Genomic DNA, 19239 nt, shown 5'->3' with positions numbered 1-19239 from the left:
GCCAGGCTTGCAAGCAAAGCGTTGCACAGAGAAGCGCCAGAGCAGAAAGCAGTTCAGGTCCCATTCTTCCCCTCACTACGCAATGCACCGAAAATGAAATCAACATCCAAACTAATTAGTCTCCAGCAGAATATCAGTTTACTCACTAACAGGAGGGTTGTTCTTGCTCTTACCAAAAACTTTTAAACATACCATACAAAATCTTGTTTAAGCCACGGGCCCAAGCCAGGCACATCCCAAGGTTACCATATACGGTCACCAACGTGAATACAATGGCAACTTGACAGATTTGGAACAAATATTGCATTGTGTGTCACTGAGATAACGCAGGCAGGAAAATGTCAGATTGTATTACCTGTGTCTGACCCGAGGTGTGGACTGGTAGGAGCTACATTGCTGCTGGACATAGTCACCAAAGGTTAGTGACCCAAGATGGCATTCGTCCCTGCAGAGGAGGGCCAAGGGAGGACATTGAGGACATTTATGCCTAGTATAGGACTGCTTGGAAAGAACAGGACTGGAGTGAGACAAGGGCTGAGCCATTAGACCTGCGTTGTTATCCAGGTATTGGTGCAACTGGGCTGAAGCTCCTGCCCTACACATTGGCCATCAGCTGGGATGCACAGTGCCTCTTACAAAAACACTGCACAGAGGCTTTGCTCTCAACCAGGGGAATTTGTGCGCACAGAAGTTCTTGTCTTCACCTCCCATGAAGAAAAGGGACTTGGATGTTTACCAAAGTAGCTCCCAAGAATTACTTTTTTGGTACAGGCTCCCTCCAGGAGCCTTAGCCTGGAACAAGATTGGTCACTGAGTGATTCTGAAAGGGTTATTGCAGTGCATTTACAGGTATAAACAAGTGCCCTTAAATTTTGGCCTTGAAAACATCGGTCCAAATTTAGCCAGAGCTACCTCATCTTTCATCCCTCCAGACAGCAAGTTCTGCACCTGGACCTCTAAAATCAGACCTGCTCTCTGCTTTTTGTAGGTACTGCCCCTTTCTTAAGGCTAATCTTAGTTTGATAAGATCCCTTCTTTTTTGTGGATCAGCAAAGCGACGCATTGGGTAACATGAAGGGACAGAGCCAACGGACACAGCTCCAAAACTGGAAAGGTGTCCCCATTTGCTGGGTGGGGTGGGAAGCCACCACATTAGCCCAATCAGTCACCCCTTTGCCTTAAAAGGCATCACCTAAATAAAGATGCATAAATAATACAACAAAACATTTAATGCAAGATTGCAGCCGAGCACTCAACTGTCAGGAAATATCAAAGCCGGAGCTCGCGGGCAACTTAACTCTGCCCCCTTGTGCAAATGCACTAGGCACAGCCCTCCCCTGGAAACAGGCACACAGTCACCCAGCTCCAAATCAACATCCTAATACCAGCATAAGATGCTTTTGCCTAATCTGAGTAGAAAGACCAGCACTTTCACAGAGAGCCTCCTCAGTCACCTTACTTATTTGTAATCCAGCAACCACCTATTTAACTTGTGACACCTCAGATTAGGAGGTGTTGGCACACTTTGGGCCACACACACATCTAATCTGCAATCAGGATACAGATATTAAATGCTGTTTGGCCAAAACAAAGAGCCCTTCTTCCTCCAGAGTAAAGCCTCCTGACCTCAGGCTGAGATTTAGTCAAAGGACTGTCTATAAACCCTGAAACAGGTAACATTTATACATCTCCAGTGGCAGAACCCACCAAGTGACACATTCAGAAAAAATCCCCAGGCACCTTAACAACCAGCCACATTTTTCCAAGCATCTGAAATTATCTCAGTATAAACTCCCAATAATGAGATATTCAACACCACAAAGTTGCAACATGCTGGAGAGAGTCTCACCTCTGTTCCTTTACAAGTTGGTCTTTCACCTGTGTCCTCTGCTATCAAGAATACTCTCAAACTCAAGAGGTGCAAAGCAGGATTTAAAGGTTAGGGGTTTGTCTATTTCCTTTTATCCCCACAGCAACGACATCTTTTTCTTCTTCACCATCTCTGGTCTTGATATCAACACATGAATGAATGACATTTTTAATGAGTTAGGCCCTGGTTTTGAAACTCTATTTCTATGCCATTTTAAATAGCCAGGACCACCTCTCCATCCCTGTGCAGAATGGATTTTCCAGCTCTGAGAGGAGTCCAAATAACCCCATTATCTACATGATCCTGACAAAGTCACATAGAAAAGACCTTCCTATAGCAAAACCAATTACATCCTGAAGTTACCACTGGTGAGTTTGTTGCTCACATGACAATAGTCCTCAGCACTTCATTTTCCAGGGACCAAAAAAATAAGGAGTACAGGCAAGACAAGTGCAAACCACATTTAAACAGGGTCAGCCAGGACAGTAGACAACACTTGGCTCACAACAGAGACAAAAATCTTGTCTTCTCCTGCCCACTTCAGATCTTTTCCAGAACTCCACCAACTTCTCAGGTCCATTGCAATAATACACAGAACATCCATGAGGTCATCTTAATTCACACACTGCTGCCTGCTGCCTACAACTTAAACTGAGTCTCCATTGTAAACCCTGCCTGCAGTTCAGGCTTGCCGCACTTAAAGCCCATACACTGTTTTCTTTTTCATTCAGTTTCCAGCCAAAACATTTTATAGTGCTTTTGCCTACACAAAATATTTGCTTGGGAGTCAATGCCAAGAATGAAAATAAAGCAACACAGTAACCAAATCTGGGGTCTTTACAATAACACTCATCTTCTCCTTTCCTACCCTCACTCACAAGGTTTACTTTTGGCAAGTTTCAGCCCAGGTAAAGGGAGAGTTTAAACCTTTTTATTTGCCACTCCATGGCACTGGGTGATTTAAGGGTCTTTCAACAGTTCATGCAACTCTGATACTGTTGGGAATTGCAGATGGAGCAATCTGCATCCTAAAGCCATACCCACACTGTCCTGGAACAATGCAGCCCTTCCTTTGTGACCAGAGGCAGGGGAGCTGAAAGCACAGTTTCTCATTCAGGCTTTCCAAGCACAGCACCCACCGAGGTACAGCACCGGCAGGAGCGGAGCCACTGCTCCTTCTGCTCTGATCCCAGAGCTTTGCTTAAAGCACCTTCTCATAGAGAAACTTCTTTTCTTCACCCCCCTTGTCACTCTCAGATGAGCATATTTCAATTTGACTCTGGTAGGATAACCCATTTATTGGAATCTGATCAACTGCTGCCCAGCATTAGAACATGCTCTCACTGTTGGGAACTGCCATTCGTCTGTCACCCAGGAAGTTAATGGAGGTGCTTGTTTAGTTTGCTAGCAGGAATATATGGGGCTGGATGTAGTATGGAAGAGGAGAGCTGTTTCTGATCCACTGAGGACTGTAGTTGCTTTTCTTTAAAACTGTGTATTTTTACACATGCATGAGAAAAGCCCCTGCAAGCCCAGTGTCTATGAGATCCCAATAAACCTGGGGCAACCACACTCGGTCCAGCCAAACCAATGGCCCCAAGAGATGCAGGTAAGTACAATACACGGACACAAGCCTACACTACCGCACAGATAAGCAACGTGCCAGGCACGAGTCCTCACTGACAGCAAAACCCCTGCGGGGTCCCTCTGAGGGCAGAGGGGGGGTTTGTGGAGCAGGAGTCCAGCTGAGCAGAGGGAAGGGTGCGAGTCACAGAGCGTTGGCAGCACGCACGCTGCTTACCTCTCGCCGAGTCAGAAAACGCAATTATCCCTGCGAAGAGGAGCGTCAGCTGCAATTCCATCTTGAAAGACAGATCCCTCCGTATCCTATGGGCTGCTCTCCTCTCAGACCTGGAGTCGGGGGGGAGGGGGAGGAAAAAGAGAACAAAATAACTACTTTGGGAAAAAAACCAACAAAAACCCAAACAACCCAAAACTTTACAGAGTTTTAAAACCCATTGCAAAGACTTAAGAGCAGGAGTAGCAAATAAAAGAGCAATGTACTTATAATTCATTCCTTGGTGCTCAGCAAGTAAAACTTTGCCCTTCTCTCTGCTTTAGCCTGATATAAATCAAGAACCCACTGAGGCCAAAAAGCTCCTCTAAGTTTACAGTTAATGCATAATTGTTTGGTATCCTGTAGAGAACCAGTCTAGAAGGCAAACAAAACTCTAGCAAGTGGCCATAAAACAAGACTTCAGGTTAACAATTTGTGGAGGAACATGGGGAAGGGGGAGGGGGAATGTTACCTCTCCCATCAGCAGCTCAGAGAACTTTGTGTTGCTGCTTCAGTGCCCCTCAGACGGGCGCTGCTCTGGGTCTGCGCCTTCCTACGCTCCACAAGTCCTCTGAGCAGCGCTGATTTTCCCTTTCCTCTGCGCCCTCCCACTGCAAGCCCCACTTGTTTCCGAATGCTCCAGAGGTGCGTCCCAAAGCAAAACCGCACTTAATTATCCAGAGTCTTGAAGATGCCTTTGCTGTGAAACGCAAACCCGGGGTAGATCAGGTTTACATTAATTACACCCTGTTCTCCTCCCAAAACTCTCACTCTCTAAACACCGTCTGAATTCCTCACCCTTACCTTGTAAACTCTCCGGTTTAAACACTCCATGCCCCCAGGACACACAACAGCCCGTGTACAGCATCCAGCAGAGCAAATAGGGACGCTCTCCCATCAGCTTCCCAATTTGCAGCTGGGAGCTGGTACGGAGGGAGGGAGGGAGAGAGGAAAGGGAGGGCGGCCGGCGGGGCCGGGCGGGCTGAGGGGGGCTCCCCCGGGGCAAGACCCGGGGCCCCGCGGCGCGGCCCCGCGGCAGCCGGTAACGGGAGATATTCGTAACCGCGAGTTAGGGTTGGACGGAAAGGTTGGGGGGGACACCCAGCGCGATGCCAACTGGTGCTGCACCCCGCTTCGGAGCAACACCGGCGGTTCCCAGCTGTTGCGTTAGTGTCCCCCGGACCCGCCGCGGCGGCGGCGGCCGGGGCTGGTGTCGTAGCGGGGGCACTTACCTTGGCTGCTGCCGAGGCTCTAGCACCGTGCGCTGGCGCCCACCCCCGCCGCTCGCCGCCTCATGCCCTCCGCAGCCACGGCGCCCGGCCGGGCGCTCCGCCGCCGGCCTCTACCTCATCCCCCCCCGGGGACGGTGGGAGCTGCCCGCTGCTTCAGGGCGCCCTCCCAGGGAGCGGCCCTCCCCCTTCACCACCGGCTTTTTAGTAACCCCCTCCCTCGCCCCGCAGCTTGGCCTTAGAGGAGACTTTTCCACTGGAGAGCCACGGGTGAGGAGCTGAGCAAAGGGGGAAACCTTGTAAATTATTTTTCCTTGCTTTCCGGGTCGGGCTGAGCGTGTGTGTGCGGGGAGGGACAGCAGGGACCTGCCAGAGCCGACGAGGCTCCGCAGCCGCGGGATGCCCGGTGATGCGATCCCGCGGCTCGCCCGGCCGGAATCCCGTTTAAGGAGGGAGGGGAGGAGGGGAAAGGGGTTGGGGAAGGGGAGGGGAGGGGGGAGCTGGGGCGAGAGAAACAAGCGATAAAGCAACTTTCCCTGCAGGGCTTTGTGGCTGTGGGGGCAGAGCCGCCGAGAAGGGCGGAACGGTGCCGCCCCTCTCCAAACTTCGGTCCAATCCCCGGGAGCCTCCGCCCTCTCCCCGCCGGCCCGCTCCGCGCTGCCGCTCCCCTTAACCCTTTGCGGAAGCGGCAGAGAGAAGCCCTGAGGTCCGTGGAGCCCCGTGAGCGGAGGGAGCTTGCCCTGCGGTCCCTGCCCCTTCGCGCCCCACGGCGGTGGAGACACGGAGCGCATCGGAGCGTCCGCCATCCCTCCAGTGCCTCTCAACCTCCGGGAGCAGCGGTGCCAGCCCTGGGCCCTGCTGTGCCCCGCAATGTCTCTGCCCCTGCCCCAGTGCACTCCCTGGAGCCCACGGAGCCGTCTGAAAACATCCAGCCCTGCATCCCCCCATGCACCCCCACCACCTGTCCCTGCCAAACCAGCCCTCTTCCCAAGGCAAGGAGAGAGCCCTGTCTGTGGAATGCCACCGTGGAGGTAGTGAGAGAGATATTGGGGTCAGCTGTGCTGTTTTGATCTCTCTGATTGCATGCAAATCATTCCAGAAAGAAACTGGACTGAACTAAACTAAACCAAACCAACTGGAAAATAAACTGTGGAGATGTTTGTTCCTGAGATTAGCTGTTAAGATTATTATTTACTTTCAAACAGGATTCAGCTGATGTATCTGCTCCTACAGCAAATTACTCTGTTATTTTTTGTTAGATCTCTCATTTGATCTGCTCCAGCATGAAGGCCTCTTTGAAAAAGAAGCTGTCTTAATATTAATTCCATGTGATAGGCACCAGGAGAACCCCTTATACCAAGCCAAGAAGTAGTCTGAACATACATCTTAACTGGTTTTCTAGGACTCTCTTATTCCTAAACATTTTTACTCAGTGGTTCTTGATGGCATTAAATCTTGATACACAAAATCAGTGTGAAAAACATTCAAGAGCAAACACATAAACCCTCTGAACCAGAAACAAAGCAGCTGACAATGCTGGTTTTATATTTTACATATTTATATCATCATATTTATTATTAAAGTTCATTCATCTGAGAAATCCCAGATGGATAACTCCTCCTATCAGGCAATAACTTCAGCCTCATTGACTTCAAAGACAGTGTTGACTGAAGCAAACCTTCAGGACTTGACCTATGTGGTCATAGTCATGCCATGGATTCTGATAAAATCACTCTTAACTTGCACCAAAAAGAAAGCTCAGCCACATGGCACATCCCGAGGCATGATGTGTAAAACACCTCTTTGTAACAGTTCCCAGCCATTTCACCACAAAGGAGTCAAGGTCTTTGTCCCACAGACATCATCATCCAAGCGATTCAGCCCTAAAACTATTTATACGATCTTCTTCGCACTGAAGTCCAAAGCAGGCTCAGTTCTGGCTCAGATGTGGGCTGCCTGTCCACCATGGGATGGTTTTCCACGAGGGACCCCAGCAAGGAGCTTCTACTCATGGTCTCATTTTTCTGGGTCATACACTGAGACCAAGGTTCAGCTCCCAGCTGCACCACAGCTTTCTCATCGAAGCCTGCCTAAAGATGGAGTGAACCCTGTCTGGGCCTGAATCAGCTTCAATCTGGAAGAAAAGACTTTCAACCCAGGCTATACCCAAACCCAGCACCAAGCATCCAGCTCGTGTAGGACATGGAAGGAAAGAAAAACCCTCTAATGGATCCACTTCTTCCATCCTCACTTCCTCACTGAAAAAATCCCACTTGTGCCTTTGTGGGCTCCAACATTTGCAAGACTGTACATTTCTCCTCCTATGTCACCGTTTTAGGCCGTGCCTTTAATGGCCACATTATGTGGTGGTGAGAGAAAGTTCAGTTCTCCCCCACACACTCCTAGTACACCTATAAAGCAGCAAAACGTCTCCTGCAGTGGGAAGCTCTGGAGAATGGGAGTACAGATGTGGTACAGAAGGTTTTGAAAAGCATTTAGGTATCTGAACACCTTTAGATCCTCCTTACATCCCGGTCTTCAGGCATCCAGAAGCTTTTTAAGAGTCTGGCTCTAAGTGATGTTGCAAAGGGATTACACAGGGCAGGGAACAGAGCCCATAGCTTCCATACTGCTGTCTAAAATAACCAGCAAACAACCCCTACTGATTCAAAAATACCTGCACACATTTTCATATGTATATATAATATATATATATATATAAGGGGCTTGGGAGTGCCTGAAAGACAGTCTGAAACCACACTGCAGACTTTGTCCATCTCGTTCCCAATACAGCAGTGGAGGAATGGATGCAAAACATTGGTACAACAAAAACAATTAATATTCCTGTACCAGCTCCTAGTTTATCAGAAATAAAATCTCATGCTGTTTTCCCAGCACTTCTACCTAAATAAGGAACACGCAGAGCTGTGTTTTTTTTCTGGGCCGGCTGCAATTTGCAGGATGATTGAGTAGGCTGAAAGTCAACAGCTACAGTTTGCTCCTGCACCCCATGGTCCTGAGACAAGGCTGTGGGAAAGCAGCTTTCTGGAGCTGACAAACAAAACCGAATGCTAAGCAACGAAATACATGTCTCCACATGGCCTGAGAAGCAGCCTAACAGCCCATTTGTATCCCAGTTGTTCCCAAAGCACTGTTTCCAGACCATGGCTTTTCAGATTTTGCGTGGCAGTGATGGTCTACTGAACATCCAACCCCAGAACGACTTTCTTCATGTCTCTGAAACCATGACTTGGACTTTTTCCAGCTTTCTTACCTCTTTTCTCCCAGGAGCTGCTCACCTCCATCATCACAGACTACATTTTTGCTCCTTTTTCCGCCTTCCATCTTGACTGGTTTGCCTTTTTCCCTACAGATGATTTGGGAGACACCACACCTCCAGGCTGTAATTCCTAACCTGCAGCCATGATTTCTTTCAAACTGTAGGCATTAGCCATTCAGTTGAGTTTCCCCATCACACTCAGCACCCCAGAGCAGGCTGAGGCCATCCCAGTGATTTGGGTTGGCAATGGTGCCTTGCAGGAGCACAAGGGCCCATGGCACAGGTCCACAGGAACATGCCACCAGGACAGAAGATGTGCAGGACTGGGCGGCTAGGCACAGCTGACAGAGCATGTGATGGTGATGGAAGGGCAAGGCCAGGATTAGGCACATTCCCTCCACCCTCTGCTCTGTTTGTACAGCTCTCCTCAGCTTATTAGGGGGAGCAGGCGCAGCTTGGGATCAGCCTAAGCATCTGCTAGGATGCCAGGCTGAGGGGCTCACTCTGGACATGGGGAAAGGTAAGTAATGTGACTAACGGGGCAGACTTCTGGGGTGGATCCATTCTGATAAAGCACTTGGCATGTGACAAGATGGCCCAGAAAATATCACAGCCGGGCAGACAAGCAGCACAACACACCCCTCTACATTTGCACACCACCAAAGTCACTGTGCTGATCAGTTTGGGTCTAGAGTTAAGAATGAAGCAGTGTTTTTCAGAGAAAGTGGTGGTTTATGAGAGCTGAATCTCCATCTCCCCTATCTGTGGTAAGTGAGACTTGGCTCTAACCTAGGTAATACTCAGACAGGAGGTATGGAGAGGTGGAAAGATGAACCAGGGTGATACAGTCCTGAAATCTGTATTTTTTTCGTAACAAAAGTTGGTATTTCTTTGTGTTCCCGCAGACTATTCTTTGCTTTAAGCAGCATTGCAAAGAAACAAATGGTTCATCACATGCATAAGGTTAACTTTTGTACATGAACCTTGAACATCAGTGTCAGGCAGAGAAGATGGTAACACGAATTAAATGTCCCATCAGCCAAACTTTGTATCCTGTACAGGATGCTGGGAGGTTGCACTGCCCCTTTCCTTGGGGCTTTTGAGGCTTTTTGCTGGCACAAAGGATCCCCCTTGCTACCTTGTGGTCTCTGTCTTGGTCTGAACTATCATCGGGGAAGGGGTCCCAACCTTTCCCCTGTGGACTGGTCGCACACACTACCCAGTCTCTCTGTGCCTGGAGAATGTGCTTGGATTTCTCATTGATGCTAAATTTGCACATGATGGCATCTGCAGGAAATGCTTTCCACCATCCCCCGTTGGCCGGGAGTCGCTCTTGGCCAGGTTGGGCGCGCTGTGTCAGCGCTCCCTGGCACTAGAGAAACGTGACAGCCCCGAGCATGGCACGGGCAGCGCCTGAGGAATGCCAGCCAGCCCAGCCCAGGAGGAACGCATCTCATTGGCAGTGCGAGTCCCCTCATGCTGCCTTCCCAGGGGCTGCCAAATGAAGTTCAAGGTCTCAATGGTAGACACACTGCTCAGCAGCTTAGTTCAAGTCTCTAAGATGAATTGTAGCAGAGGACAACTCTTCAGGCTAAGCTGAACTCTCCTCTCGAAGGCAAAGCTCCTTTGTGTGGGAGAGACAGAGCATCCCAAGTCAGCCCTGGGAAGCACAGACCAATATTCCCTGGGTGACAACTTCAAACAGACTTCTCTGCCCCAAAGTGTGTATAAGAAAGTCCTATTATAATAAACCACTACAATCCATGCAAAATTCTCCTCTCTTTGCAGGAAGAGTATGCACAAGGGGTTTAGAAGAAGAAATACAGATGGAAGGACATGAGAAGGTTTTGAATGCATAAGTCCCAGACCTTGTCTGCTTTTTGTCTGACTTCTCTCAGTAGATCTAAGACATACCTCTCCCAACAAAGTTTGCTTCCCTTTCACCCAGTGACCACACCATCATGACTGCTACAGAGCAGGAGTAAACCACATTTACCATTCAGCACATCACTTCCAAACTCCCAGAAGTTGCTCAGCTATCAAGAGGAGGAATAGAGCATGAAAAGCTTATGGCAGCCTGGGTTGCCATTCATTTAAAAGACCTTTACTTCTGCTCTCTTTAACTGTATCTCATTCTTCCTTTTTGTATCCCTTTGCATCGCATCAAGCAACTTGTGTATGCTCTGCCCTTTTATCCACTCTTAAACATTTGCAGGCAGTCCCCTTACTCAGCCTTTGCTCACACTACAAGTAGTTAAAGTTTCCAAATGTTCTCCATAAACACATCCTTCATCAGGCCCCTTGTCCTTTATATCACTCAACGCTGGTTTCTTGGAGTCAGTCAGACACTGATATATAAAGGATTTGATTTTGCTTTCCTTTTACATCTGGCTAGTACAAGAATAATCCCATTGGAGACATTGGAACCACTGAAAGTGAGAACAAAAACCTGATCAAGCCAACAGACTTATCTGTGCAACAACTATTCAATGTGGGTTGTCTGCTGGACATGCATTGCCAAATCTACATATCCCATTCTGGGAGGTGACCACAGTATGGAAGGCCTAAATCTCCTCTCACTGCTACCTCACATCATCCTCTTGTGCAAGGAGGTTTGTCTGTGCTGGGTTTAGAAAACAGATGCAGCAAACATGAAAGGAGACATGCAAAAAAAATAACCCCAAACCCCCCTCAAGATCAACAGACAGAGTGAAAAGCAGAAATGTCAAATATTAATTGCTGCAGAGACGTGAGGAATGTTCAGGGAAACTGTTTGGGGATTTATGTTCCAAAAACACAAAAAGTAAGACAGCTTCCCAAACTATTTCCTTTCAAATCTCTCAGCATTTTCCATCATTTCCCTGTGCATGTGTGGTGCTTTCTGATAACACACAACTCTGCATGCATAAACTGTTTTGAAATGTTTGTATAGTTGCATCCAAAAAAATGACTATATGTTTGTGTTTTAATTGTCCACAATAGAATGTTGGGCAACAGCCACATGCTTCATGTTGGAGGCACTAAATTTAGGTGGTGCTAACATGACCTCCTCCTTTCTGGTTGGGTCTGTAACTAAAAGAAACCAAATAATCTGCAGGAAGAACCTGCAATCAAGCAGCCCCTGCTCCCAGTGACTGGGGTGCTGGCCCAGACAAACCCACTGAAAGCAATAAAGCCATTTCAGATTCATACAAGTGTAACCAGGAGCAGGATCTTCCTGATTTCCAGGCCAGGCATCAGGGTTTGTGCAACTCTGCAATGAAAAAAATAAAGCCTTTTGAGAGGGTGGGAGGGAATGACACTTTGCCTCAATCAGTGTTGTTTGAAATGTCTTTCATTTATTATCATTCTTGCTGAAGCTGAACATTAGTTCCACTTTATCAGGAATATAATGCAGCTGCATTTGCTGGACAGGAACACCACCAAAACCATGTTAACCATATAGCTGACAGATATGCCTTGTTTACTCTGATGTGCAAAACCATATGGAAACAATCCTCCTAGGAAATCTCTTCACTTTTCTCTATCTGTATGCAAACAATAACAGGAGAGGCTGGAATGGGATGCCTGCGGAAAAATGAGGTGGGAGGATTGTGCTGCTCTCTCTCCAGTGAGCAGTGGGACAGGGTTAACCATCACTGGGTGATGATATGTCCCTTGAGTGCAGAGGAGTACTGGGTCCTAAGGAGTCTCATGCTCCTTTCTGCTTGAACCAGCAGGAGCTTCAATTTGCCCAGGGTTTGCTGTGAAACTGTCCTTGGTTCCCCTAAATGCAGATCCAGCCAGGTTGGGTTGCTCTGGGACAACAATAGGGTTTGCTTGGAAGATGCATCTATGTCCTCAATGTTTTTCCTCTAGGACACTCCTCTTGGAGATGATTTTATTTTGTGAAGTGAAGGCTGAAGGCAGGGTGTTAGCTTGTGGATGGCTCTAAGCCATCTGCAACACCATGAGGGCTGAGCCTTGGCATTACTCATGCCAGGGGATGAGCTGCCTGAGGAAACTGACTGCATCTAGAGATGGGTTCCTATGGACACAGGACTTGGGGGCTGCAACAAGGGAGGCATCCCTAGACAGGCTTCCCCTGAGATCAAGGGAGACCTTTTGGACCCTTTGCCTGATAAAACTCTCCTTACTCTGGTGCTGTGCCCATGGCTTCAACCAACAGCACTGGCAGGGCAGCTGCAGGCACAGGGCAAAGCTGGCGGGAGGACAACAGCACCAAGAGGACAAACCTTGATGGACTTGAGGATCACAGCCCAACTGCCCACAGCCCAAGGAAAATGACTACAATATCCACCAGGATCTGACTCACCAGAGAGTACAGGTGGAGCCTCCATCCCACCCTCCTCAGGCACGGGCAGGGTTAAATATTAACCACACTGGATCCACTTAGGACATGGTGCTGCAAGACAGCCCCCACAGCTATCCCCACACGAAGGGAAGAGCAGAGAGCACTCTAAGGAGCCCTGGAAATATGCAACGAGCTGCCAACATTTGCTGCCAAACACTTTTATCTTTAGACAAAGATAAATTTGTTGCTTACTTAACCAAGCCTTTATGAAACTCACAGCTCTGGGTTTCCAAAATAACAGGAGCAGAGTAGGGCTGGCTGATGTCCTGATGAGCAGCAGATATATACAGGGCAACTCGAAGGTGGCAATGGATCTTGCCAGAAAAATGTCTGGAGAGTAAATCATGTATCATAGAAATAAATAACAACTTCACCTCCATGGGCCAAAGAACTTATCTTCTCCTGTTTCTGTAGAGTGCAGATGTCTGTTTACTTAAGAGAACAATTAAGATGGAATGTTAATAATGAACAAAAGGATCAGCTACTTAAAAAGAATAATGAAGAACATAAAAATCTTGCAACACAGCTGTAATGCAACAGTGAAAGGGGAGGAATGTGCCATAAATCCAGAAGAGGATGTCCTCGGCTGTCACGCTGATTGTGACCCAAGGTTGGAGGGATGAAAGATACCAGCCATGTGAGGTGCAGCCCCAGTGCAGAGCTGGCTCTGATCCCCATGGTCTGCTCACCAGGGTGCTTTTATTCATGTTACACATGACTATGATTCAGACAGGTCAATGTCATCTCAGGGTTTTGGTGTGGAGCTCTTGTGTGCATTGGGACCTGCATCTACTAAGAGGTCCCATGTCTGTCTGACCAGGCTTTGCCTGCTTACCAGGGCTTTTGTCAAACTTCAGGCTTCCTGCAAAACCCAGCTAGACTCCACCTTCATTTTCAGCTCATTTGCTTAGTTTTTTTGCAAAGGTAGGTGCTGCAAAGCCATTGCAAATACTGACTGGGAAGAGCAACTCCCTTTTTAGCTACAAAATCCACCAGTCTCATTAAATACCATTTTTATTATCTGACAAAAATATAGCCCCTGCCTCTGCCACCCGTGCCCCAGGCTGAACCTGTTTGGCCTATGTTATTGTGCTAGTGTAATTCAGTGGAAAAGAGATTGGATTAAACAGGCAGCTCTGGAGGAGTAAATAAAAGGGACATGCTTTAAAGAGTAAACAGTCAAGTCTGAGTATAATGGAGTAACTCCTGGCCATGCTAATCTGAACACAAATGTTTGTCTCTGCAAGAAAGAGAACCCAACAAAACCCAGAGGGGAGCAGACAACGCTCTGGGAGCATCCACAAATCCATACCAGAAACAGTACCAACAAAAAAAGGAGAGAGAGAGAGAAATAATATATAAATGAGGCAAGATCTCTGTAAGAGCCAGGCTCATGCTGGGGAAGGCCCCCAGTTTCTGAATGATCCACACAGGTTTCCTAAGACAAGTGTAGAGAAAGCTGGGTAAGCTCTGGGTAATCCCTCACTGATTCCAAAACAAATCTGTTTAGCAGCAGAAATAATATTTTGTTCCTCACTGGCAGCCCTGCAATTCAACCTGGACTGGTAGGTCAAGTCCTTGGTTTCACCTCTCCTTTTCCTTTTATGCTGCTCCAGTGAAGTCAAGAGCATGCTTGAAGGCAGTAATGGGATCTTCCTAGCACAGGGGGATCCTACAAGAGTAGCCAGCAAGCTCTGTCCAGGCCAGCAGCATGATGTGTCTGGGCAAGAGAGGGCTGGGAGGATTAGATGCCCCCTGACAGACTCAGCATGCAGATTCCCACTCTGGGAATGATTTGCTTATGGCATAAATCAGCCTATCTCTAAAGTCAATTGTTAGGGAGAGCTGTGCTCATCTCTGGAGCCCACAGTGTAGAGAAAGACATAGACCTGCTCAAGTGGGTTCAAAGAAGGGCTATGAAGATGATCAGAGGGCTGGAGCACCTCCCCTCTGAGGACACATGGAGAGGATGGGGTTGTTCAGCCTGGAGAAAAAGAGGTTCTCGGGAGACCTTATAGCAGCCTTTCAGTACTTAAAGGGGGCCTAGGAAAGATGAAGAGGGACTTTTATCAAGGAGTGTAGTGACATGAAAAGGGCTAATGGTTTCAAACTGCAAGAGGGCAGATTTGGATTAGATGTAAGGAAGAAATTTGTCACTGTGAGGGTGGTGAGGCACTGGAACAAGTTGCTTGGGGTTGTGGAGTCGTTGAGAAGGCAGCTTCCTGGAAGTAATCAAGGCCAGGCTGGATGGGGCTTTGAGAAACCTGGCCTAATAGAAGCTGTCCCTGCCAGTGGCAGGGCAGTTAGAATGAGATGATCTTTAAAGTCCATTCCAACCTAAACTATTCCATGATTCTATGATCTCTCTTCCTCCACAGGCTCTAACCCCTAGCAAAAAAATTGAGAAGTGGATGATACAAAGCTCACAGCATTCCTCTCCACTCATCAACACTTTGCATCCCCAGTAATCCTGCAAGAGAAACAGGGCACTCATCTCTCCAGCACCAAAGCAAGATACAATGTCTTTTTGCAAGCCAGAGTCTGATTCTGATTGTGTTCATACCTGTATAATCCAAGGTGGATCCTGGACTGACTCCATCCCTGGGTTGGCCTGCAGAGAGCAGGGAGAAAGACTTTAACATTAATTCTCATCTGAATGTATGAGCAGTAAATACCCAAGTGGGTAAAGTATTTGTGGGGTTGCTTTTCAGAGCTGACATGACCTTCCCTAGCACTGAGGTCAGATTATGTTAGATTCCCAGATCCTACCTATGGGAGGCATCACGTTTGCCAACCTCCAGTCAAGTGGAACTGCCCCAGTCAGCCAGGACTGCTGATAGATGATGGAAATGGGCTTGGAGATCACCCATGCCAGCTCCCTCAGCACTCACTTGCACTGGCAAGTTCAGTCTCTTGGCTGAGCTCTGCCAGCCAGCTGCACCTTTGGAGCTCAGACACCCAGTCCTTCCCAAGAAGCCTTTGTACTTCATTATGGACACTACCCATGTCAAAAAAGAGCAGTTTAAAGTGTGAGAAAAGTATGCCTGCCACACACATGCTGCAGGACAGATCTCATGGTTCCAGAGAAACATAGCTGAAGGGCTGTTGCTGGAGGAGGGCTTGCCATCAAGGACACATCCGAACTTCAGCACACAGCATGCATAAGAGAAATGCCAGCCCTTTTCCCCTCACTGTCGGTTCAAATGTCAGCCACATGCAGGCTCCTGTTTTATAGCAAGTCAAACCACCACTCCTGTGAGCTGCAAATGCAAATGCCTAGGTGAAGCCCTGGATGCCACCACAGAGTGAGACATGTGGTGTGAAAGTATGTCTTAACAATGCAGTAGTGTAGGGCTAGTGCTCTTTACAAAAAGAGCAAATATGAGCACAAGGGCTAAGCTTGACAAAACACTGATCAGACACCAGCCATAGCCACAGAATTCATCTCTGAGTCAAGGTTTCCCAATGCTCAGGAGCACTTGGGCCTGGAGCACTTGTTCAGCCAGTTAGAAACAGAAGTTCTCAGAGTGTCAGACATCTGCTGCTTTGGTTTCTAGTGCCTGATTCAAACACCTACACGAGCACATGACACTCCCAACACCTTCCCTTTCCCCTCCCATTGTCCTGAGATGTTCTCATCAATTTGAGTTAGTATGATGTTTAGAGAAGCTTGAAGACACATCTGAACTTTGCCATTAGTCTGTCATGAAGATATTCTAGGAGACTACATGTTTCTCTAGACTGTAGGAACTACCCTTTGCCAATCATCCCCCATCTTTACCCCAGCATTAAGGCAAAAGAGGAAGGGAGAGAGAAATGCCACCATGTCTCAGTTATGGGTAAACAACAGATGGGTGGTTTATCCCTCTGCTGCTAAACCCTCCTGGTGGTGCAGACATTCATCTGAGCTCCATCAGACACAGCGTGCCAGCACTTTGTTCCTTACACCTGACGCCATGAGAGCTGAACTCTATGATTTCCAGGGCCAGGTCAAAAGCCTTTGTCAAGATCCCACATGTGGATAAGTCCCCTGAGATCCAGAAGTGCTAAGGAGCAAAAGGAAACACTGAAAATGCCAACATTTCCTTTAATTTCTTCTTTTCTATGTATCCCTCTTAGCTGGTAAGTGCTGCACAGCCTCTGTTTTGCAATGTGCAGCAGTAGTGTGTGAACACTAAATAACAACTACATGGTTTCAGCCAGAAAATAAATCCCATATGTGTCCTTAAGTCTCTCTTTTCTTTTGAAGAATTCATAAAAACATTGGTTCCAGACACTGTTATAATCATGTTTACTTGTCAGTGCTGGGAGTGAGCATGTAATTACAGTTCCACTGTAAGACACTTAACATGTAATTCAGTGGCAAAGAGCTGCCACATTATTATAGTCTTCTAAAGCTGGATTTATGCCCTGAAACCTAAATTAGTCCCAACAACTTCTGGTCAGAGGGATATAGTTTAATGCAAATATTACCAAGCACACCAAAGAGAAACTTTCCCTCAGACAAGAATCAACACAAGCAAGTGATTATTTTCTTTCAGGCTTAGCCACCACAGTTCTTTTGGACTTGTATCTCCCTAGACAGGCAAAGGGTTTGTGTTTGAGTAGGGTGCAAAGGTGGAATTAAAAAGATCAGTGGCAATCAAAGAAACCTTAGGAATCGATTCTGCCCTTGGAGACATGCAAAAACTGGGACACCTCTCTTATGGTGGTACCCAGTGATGCAGCTTTGATGTCAGTAGTGAGCTAAAAGATGAAGCAAGTTAAAGGAGTATCTGGCTCTTTGCTCACTTATTCACCCTGATACAGCCACGTCTCTAGGATCTGTTGTTAAACCTTTGCCTGTCAAACCATCACCATCAACAACATTAGCTGGGCCCTGCCTTCAACATAATCCATCCTCAGCATAATACTTAACACTCCTACGGGCCTGTTCATACAAGACACTGAGAGGGCTTTACATGTCCCAACTGCTTAAACAATGCAATGTGCCCAAGAATTTGGTTGGAGGCACAATGGGAGTAGCTGCATCTGCAGTGATAAAGCTATGCACTTGTTTATGGTGACAGTCAAAGCTGCTCAAGGAACAGAGGGGAGACTCCAGCCCTTGGCTGTGCTCACATTCTGCATGCCCAGTCCCATATTTTGTTAGGAGCCTTGGTTTCCCATTTGTAAAAGGAGCCTTCCCAGGGGACAGGGTGACACCAGCCATGGGACCCATCTAGAGCAAATGACAACAGTGGAATCACCTAGGTCTACCTCACTGCCTTTCAGCAAGCTTGCCTTTCCCTGACTTCTGAAGCTCATTAAAAGGCCTTTTGGTACAAATATAATGCAGCAGTTTTGTTAAAAGGCATAGAGGCCACACCTAGGTTTAGTCCACAAGAGTCATGTGAATGCAGGTACAAAGTCCCCAAAGCTCAGAGGAAGGAGAGCAGAGGAATGCAGCAGGGGGAGCACGTGGGACCCCACGCTGCCAGCAAGCCCAGGTGTGAACCACACAGGCCAGGGGGACCGGGACTGTGAGCCAGTGATGACAGCTCAGGGTCCCCAGTACATTAGTTCTTGGGGTCTCACGTGCATCTATGGGAGTCTGAGGTTTGCTGTGGGTTGAAGGGATAAAGAAGCAGGTGCACTGCTAGCCATCCAACACACCTGCCAGATTCAGGCCTGCTAGAAGTGGGTGTAACCTTAAGGAACTCATGCAGGCACATGGATGTAAATGCAACATCCTCACCCATGCATGCACACACACACAGTGGGGAGAGGGAAGAAATGAGAGCATGCATTTGCAGAAGCACAAGAAGAACCCAGGAAGCGTGATCTGCAATGCAAAATCAGTCACCTGAGAGCCACCATCCATTCCTTGGAAAGAATCTGGCAGTTTAGCTCCCTGCTCCGGGAGAGCGCTGATGGGCCGCCGGAATAGCCAGGTTTATAAGATGGTTACATTGTGCCATCTTCTGGTTAAAGGCTGTGAACTCCTTCTCCGGGAGTCCTGCATAACTCCAGCACAACACAAAAGCTTTTTTTCTTATGCTGTCAAGAAGTGAGATCTGGAGAAGTCTGAGCAGCTCAGCTGTTGTGTAACAGCATTACCTGTGGAAATGAGGGTCATGGGGTTGCAGGAGCTGCCAAGCAGGGCCCCATTTTGCCAAGCCTGCTGTTCTTGCCTCCAGGAGAAATGATGCTTCAGCATTTCTCTTCAGTGTGCCACCGAGATACTCCTCTATCCATCTGGCCAGCTGTGTGGCTATGAACCACATGTAGGTGATGAGCAAAGCCATAGGAAAGTGAAGAAGAGAGTAGACTCCACAGAGTCCTCAGAGATGAAACATGTTCATCTCTCTACGAAGGAAGATCATAAATATCTACAAATGCATGAGGACACATGTTCAGAGCAGCTGCCAATTACTCATCTGGATCATGAATATGGGGAACTGGATGTTCCCAACCCACCCTTTGCTGCAGGAAAATGAAGATACACAACTGCAAAAGGATATGTGATCTTGGAAAGAGCTCTCTGTGGAGAAATAACTGGTCTGAATTTGCAAGCCTAGACTTCAGACAAAAAAAACTAATTAACTGACAAATCCTCTTGTTTTTCAGCAGTATGGTTTATAATCCAAGTTTCAAAACATGGCCTTTGAAAGTAGGGCAATTTCCAGC

At 47.7% G+C, this 19239-nt stretch overlaps 1 protein-coding gene across 5 annotated transcripts in view; it reads right to left on the bottom strand.

The window, feature by feature from the left end:
• The window catches only part of FGFRL1 (fibroblast growth factor receptor like 1), a 173614-nt gene extending 155169 nt beyond the window's left edge, over positions 1 to 18445 (bottom strand). The window contains exons 1-3 of one of the 5 annotated variants that reach the window (XM_068149539.1): positions 18416 to 18445; positions 15134 to 15181; positions 3672 to 3781 (exon numbers count right to left, since the gene is read on the bottom strand). In XM_068149539.1, the coding sequence (XP_068005640.1) occupies positions 3672 to 3781; positions 15134 to 15181; positions 18416 to 18429 (172 nt within the window). In that variant the 5' untranslated portion in view covers positions 18430 to 18445. Of the gene's footprint in view, positions 1 to 3671; positions 3782 to 4179; positions 4200 to 4489; positions 4626 to 4939; positions 5440 to 15133; positions 15182 to 18415 lie in introns of those variants that run through there. The other 4 variants (XM_068149540.1, XM_068149543.1, XM_068149541.1 and 1 more) reach the window with 4 other exon arrangements.
• Positions 18446 to 19239: the final 794 nt, after the last annotated feature.

The sequence above is a fragment of the Melanerpes formicivorus genome, unplaced genomic scaffold (assembly GCF_026170545.1).
Source record: "Melanerpes formicivorus ecotype bairdi unplaced genomic scaffold, bMelFor1.0.p_v2 SCAF_18, whole genome shotgun sequence".
Taxonomy (NCBI): Eukaryota; Metazoa; Chordata; class Aves; order Piciformes; family Picidae; genus Melanerpes; species Melanerpes formicivorus.
This window is presented reverse-complemented; position numbering and strand designations above follow the sequence as displayed.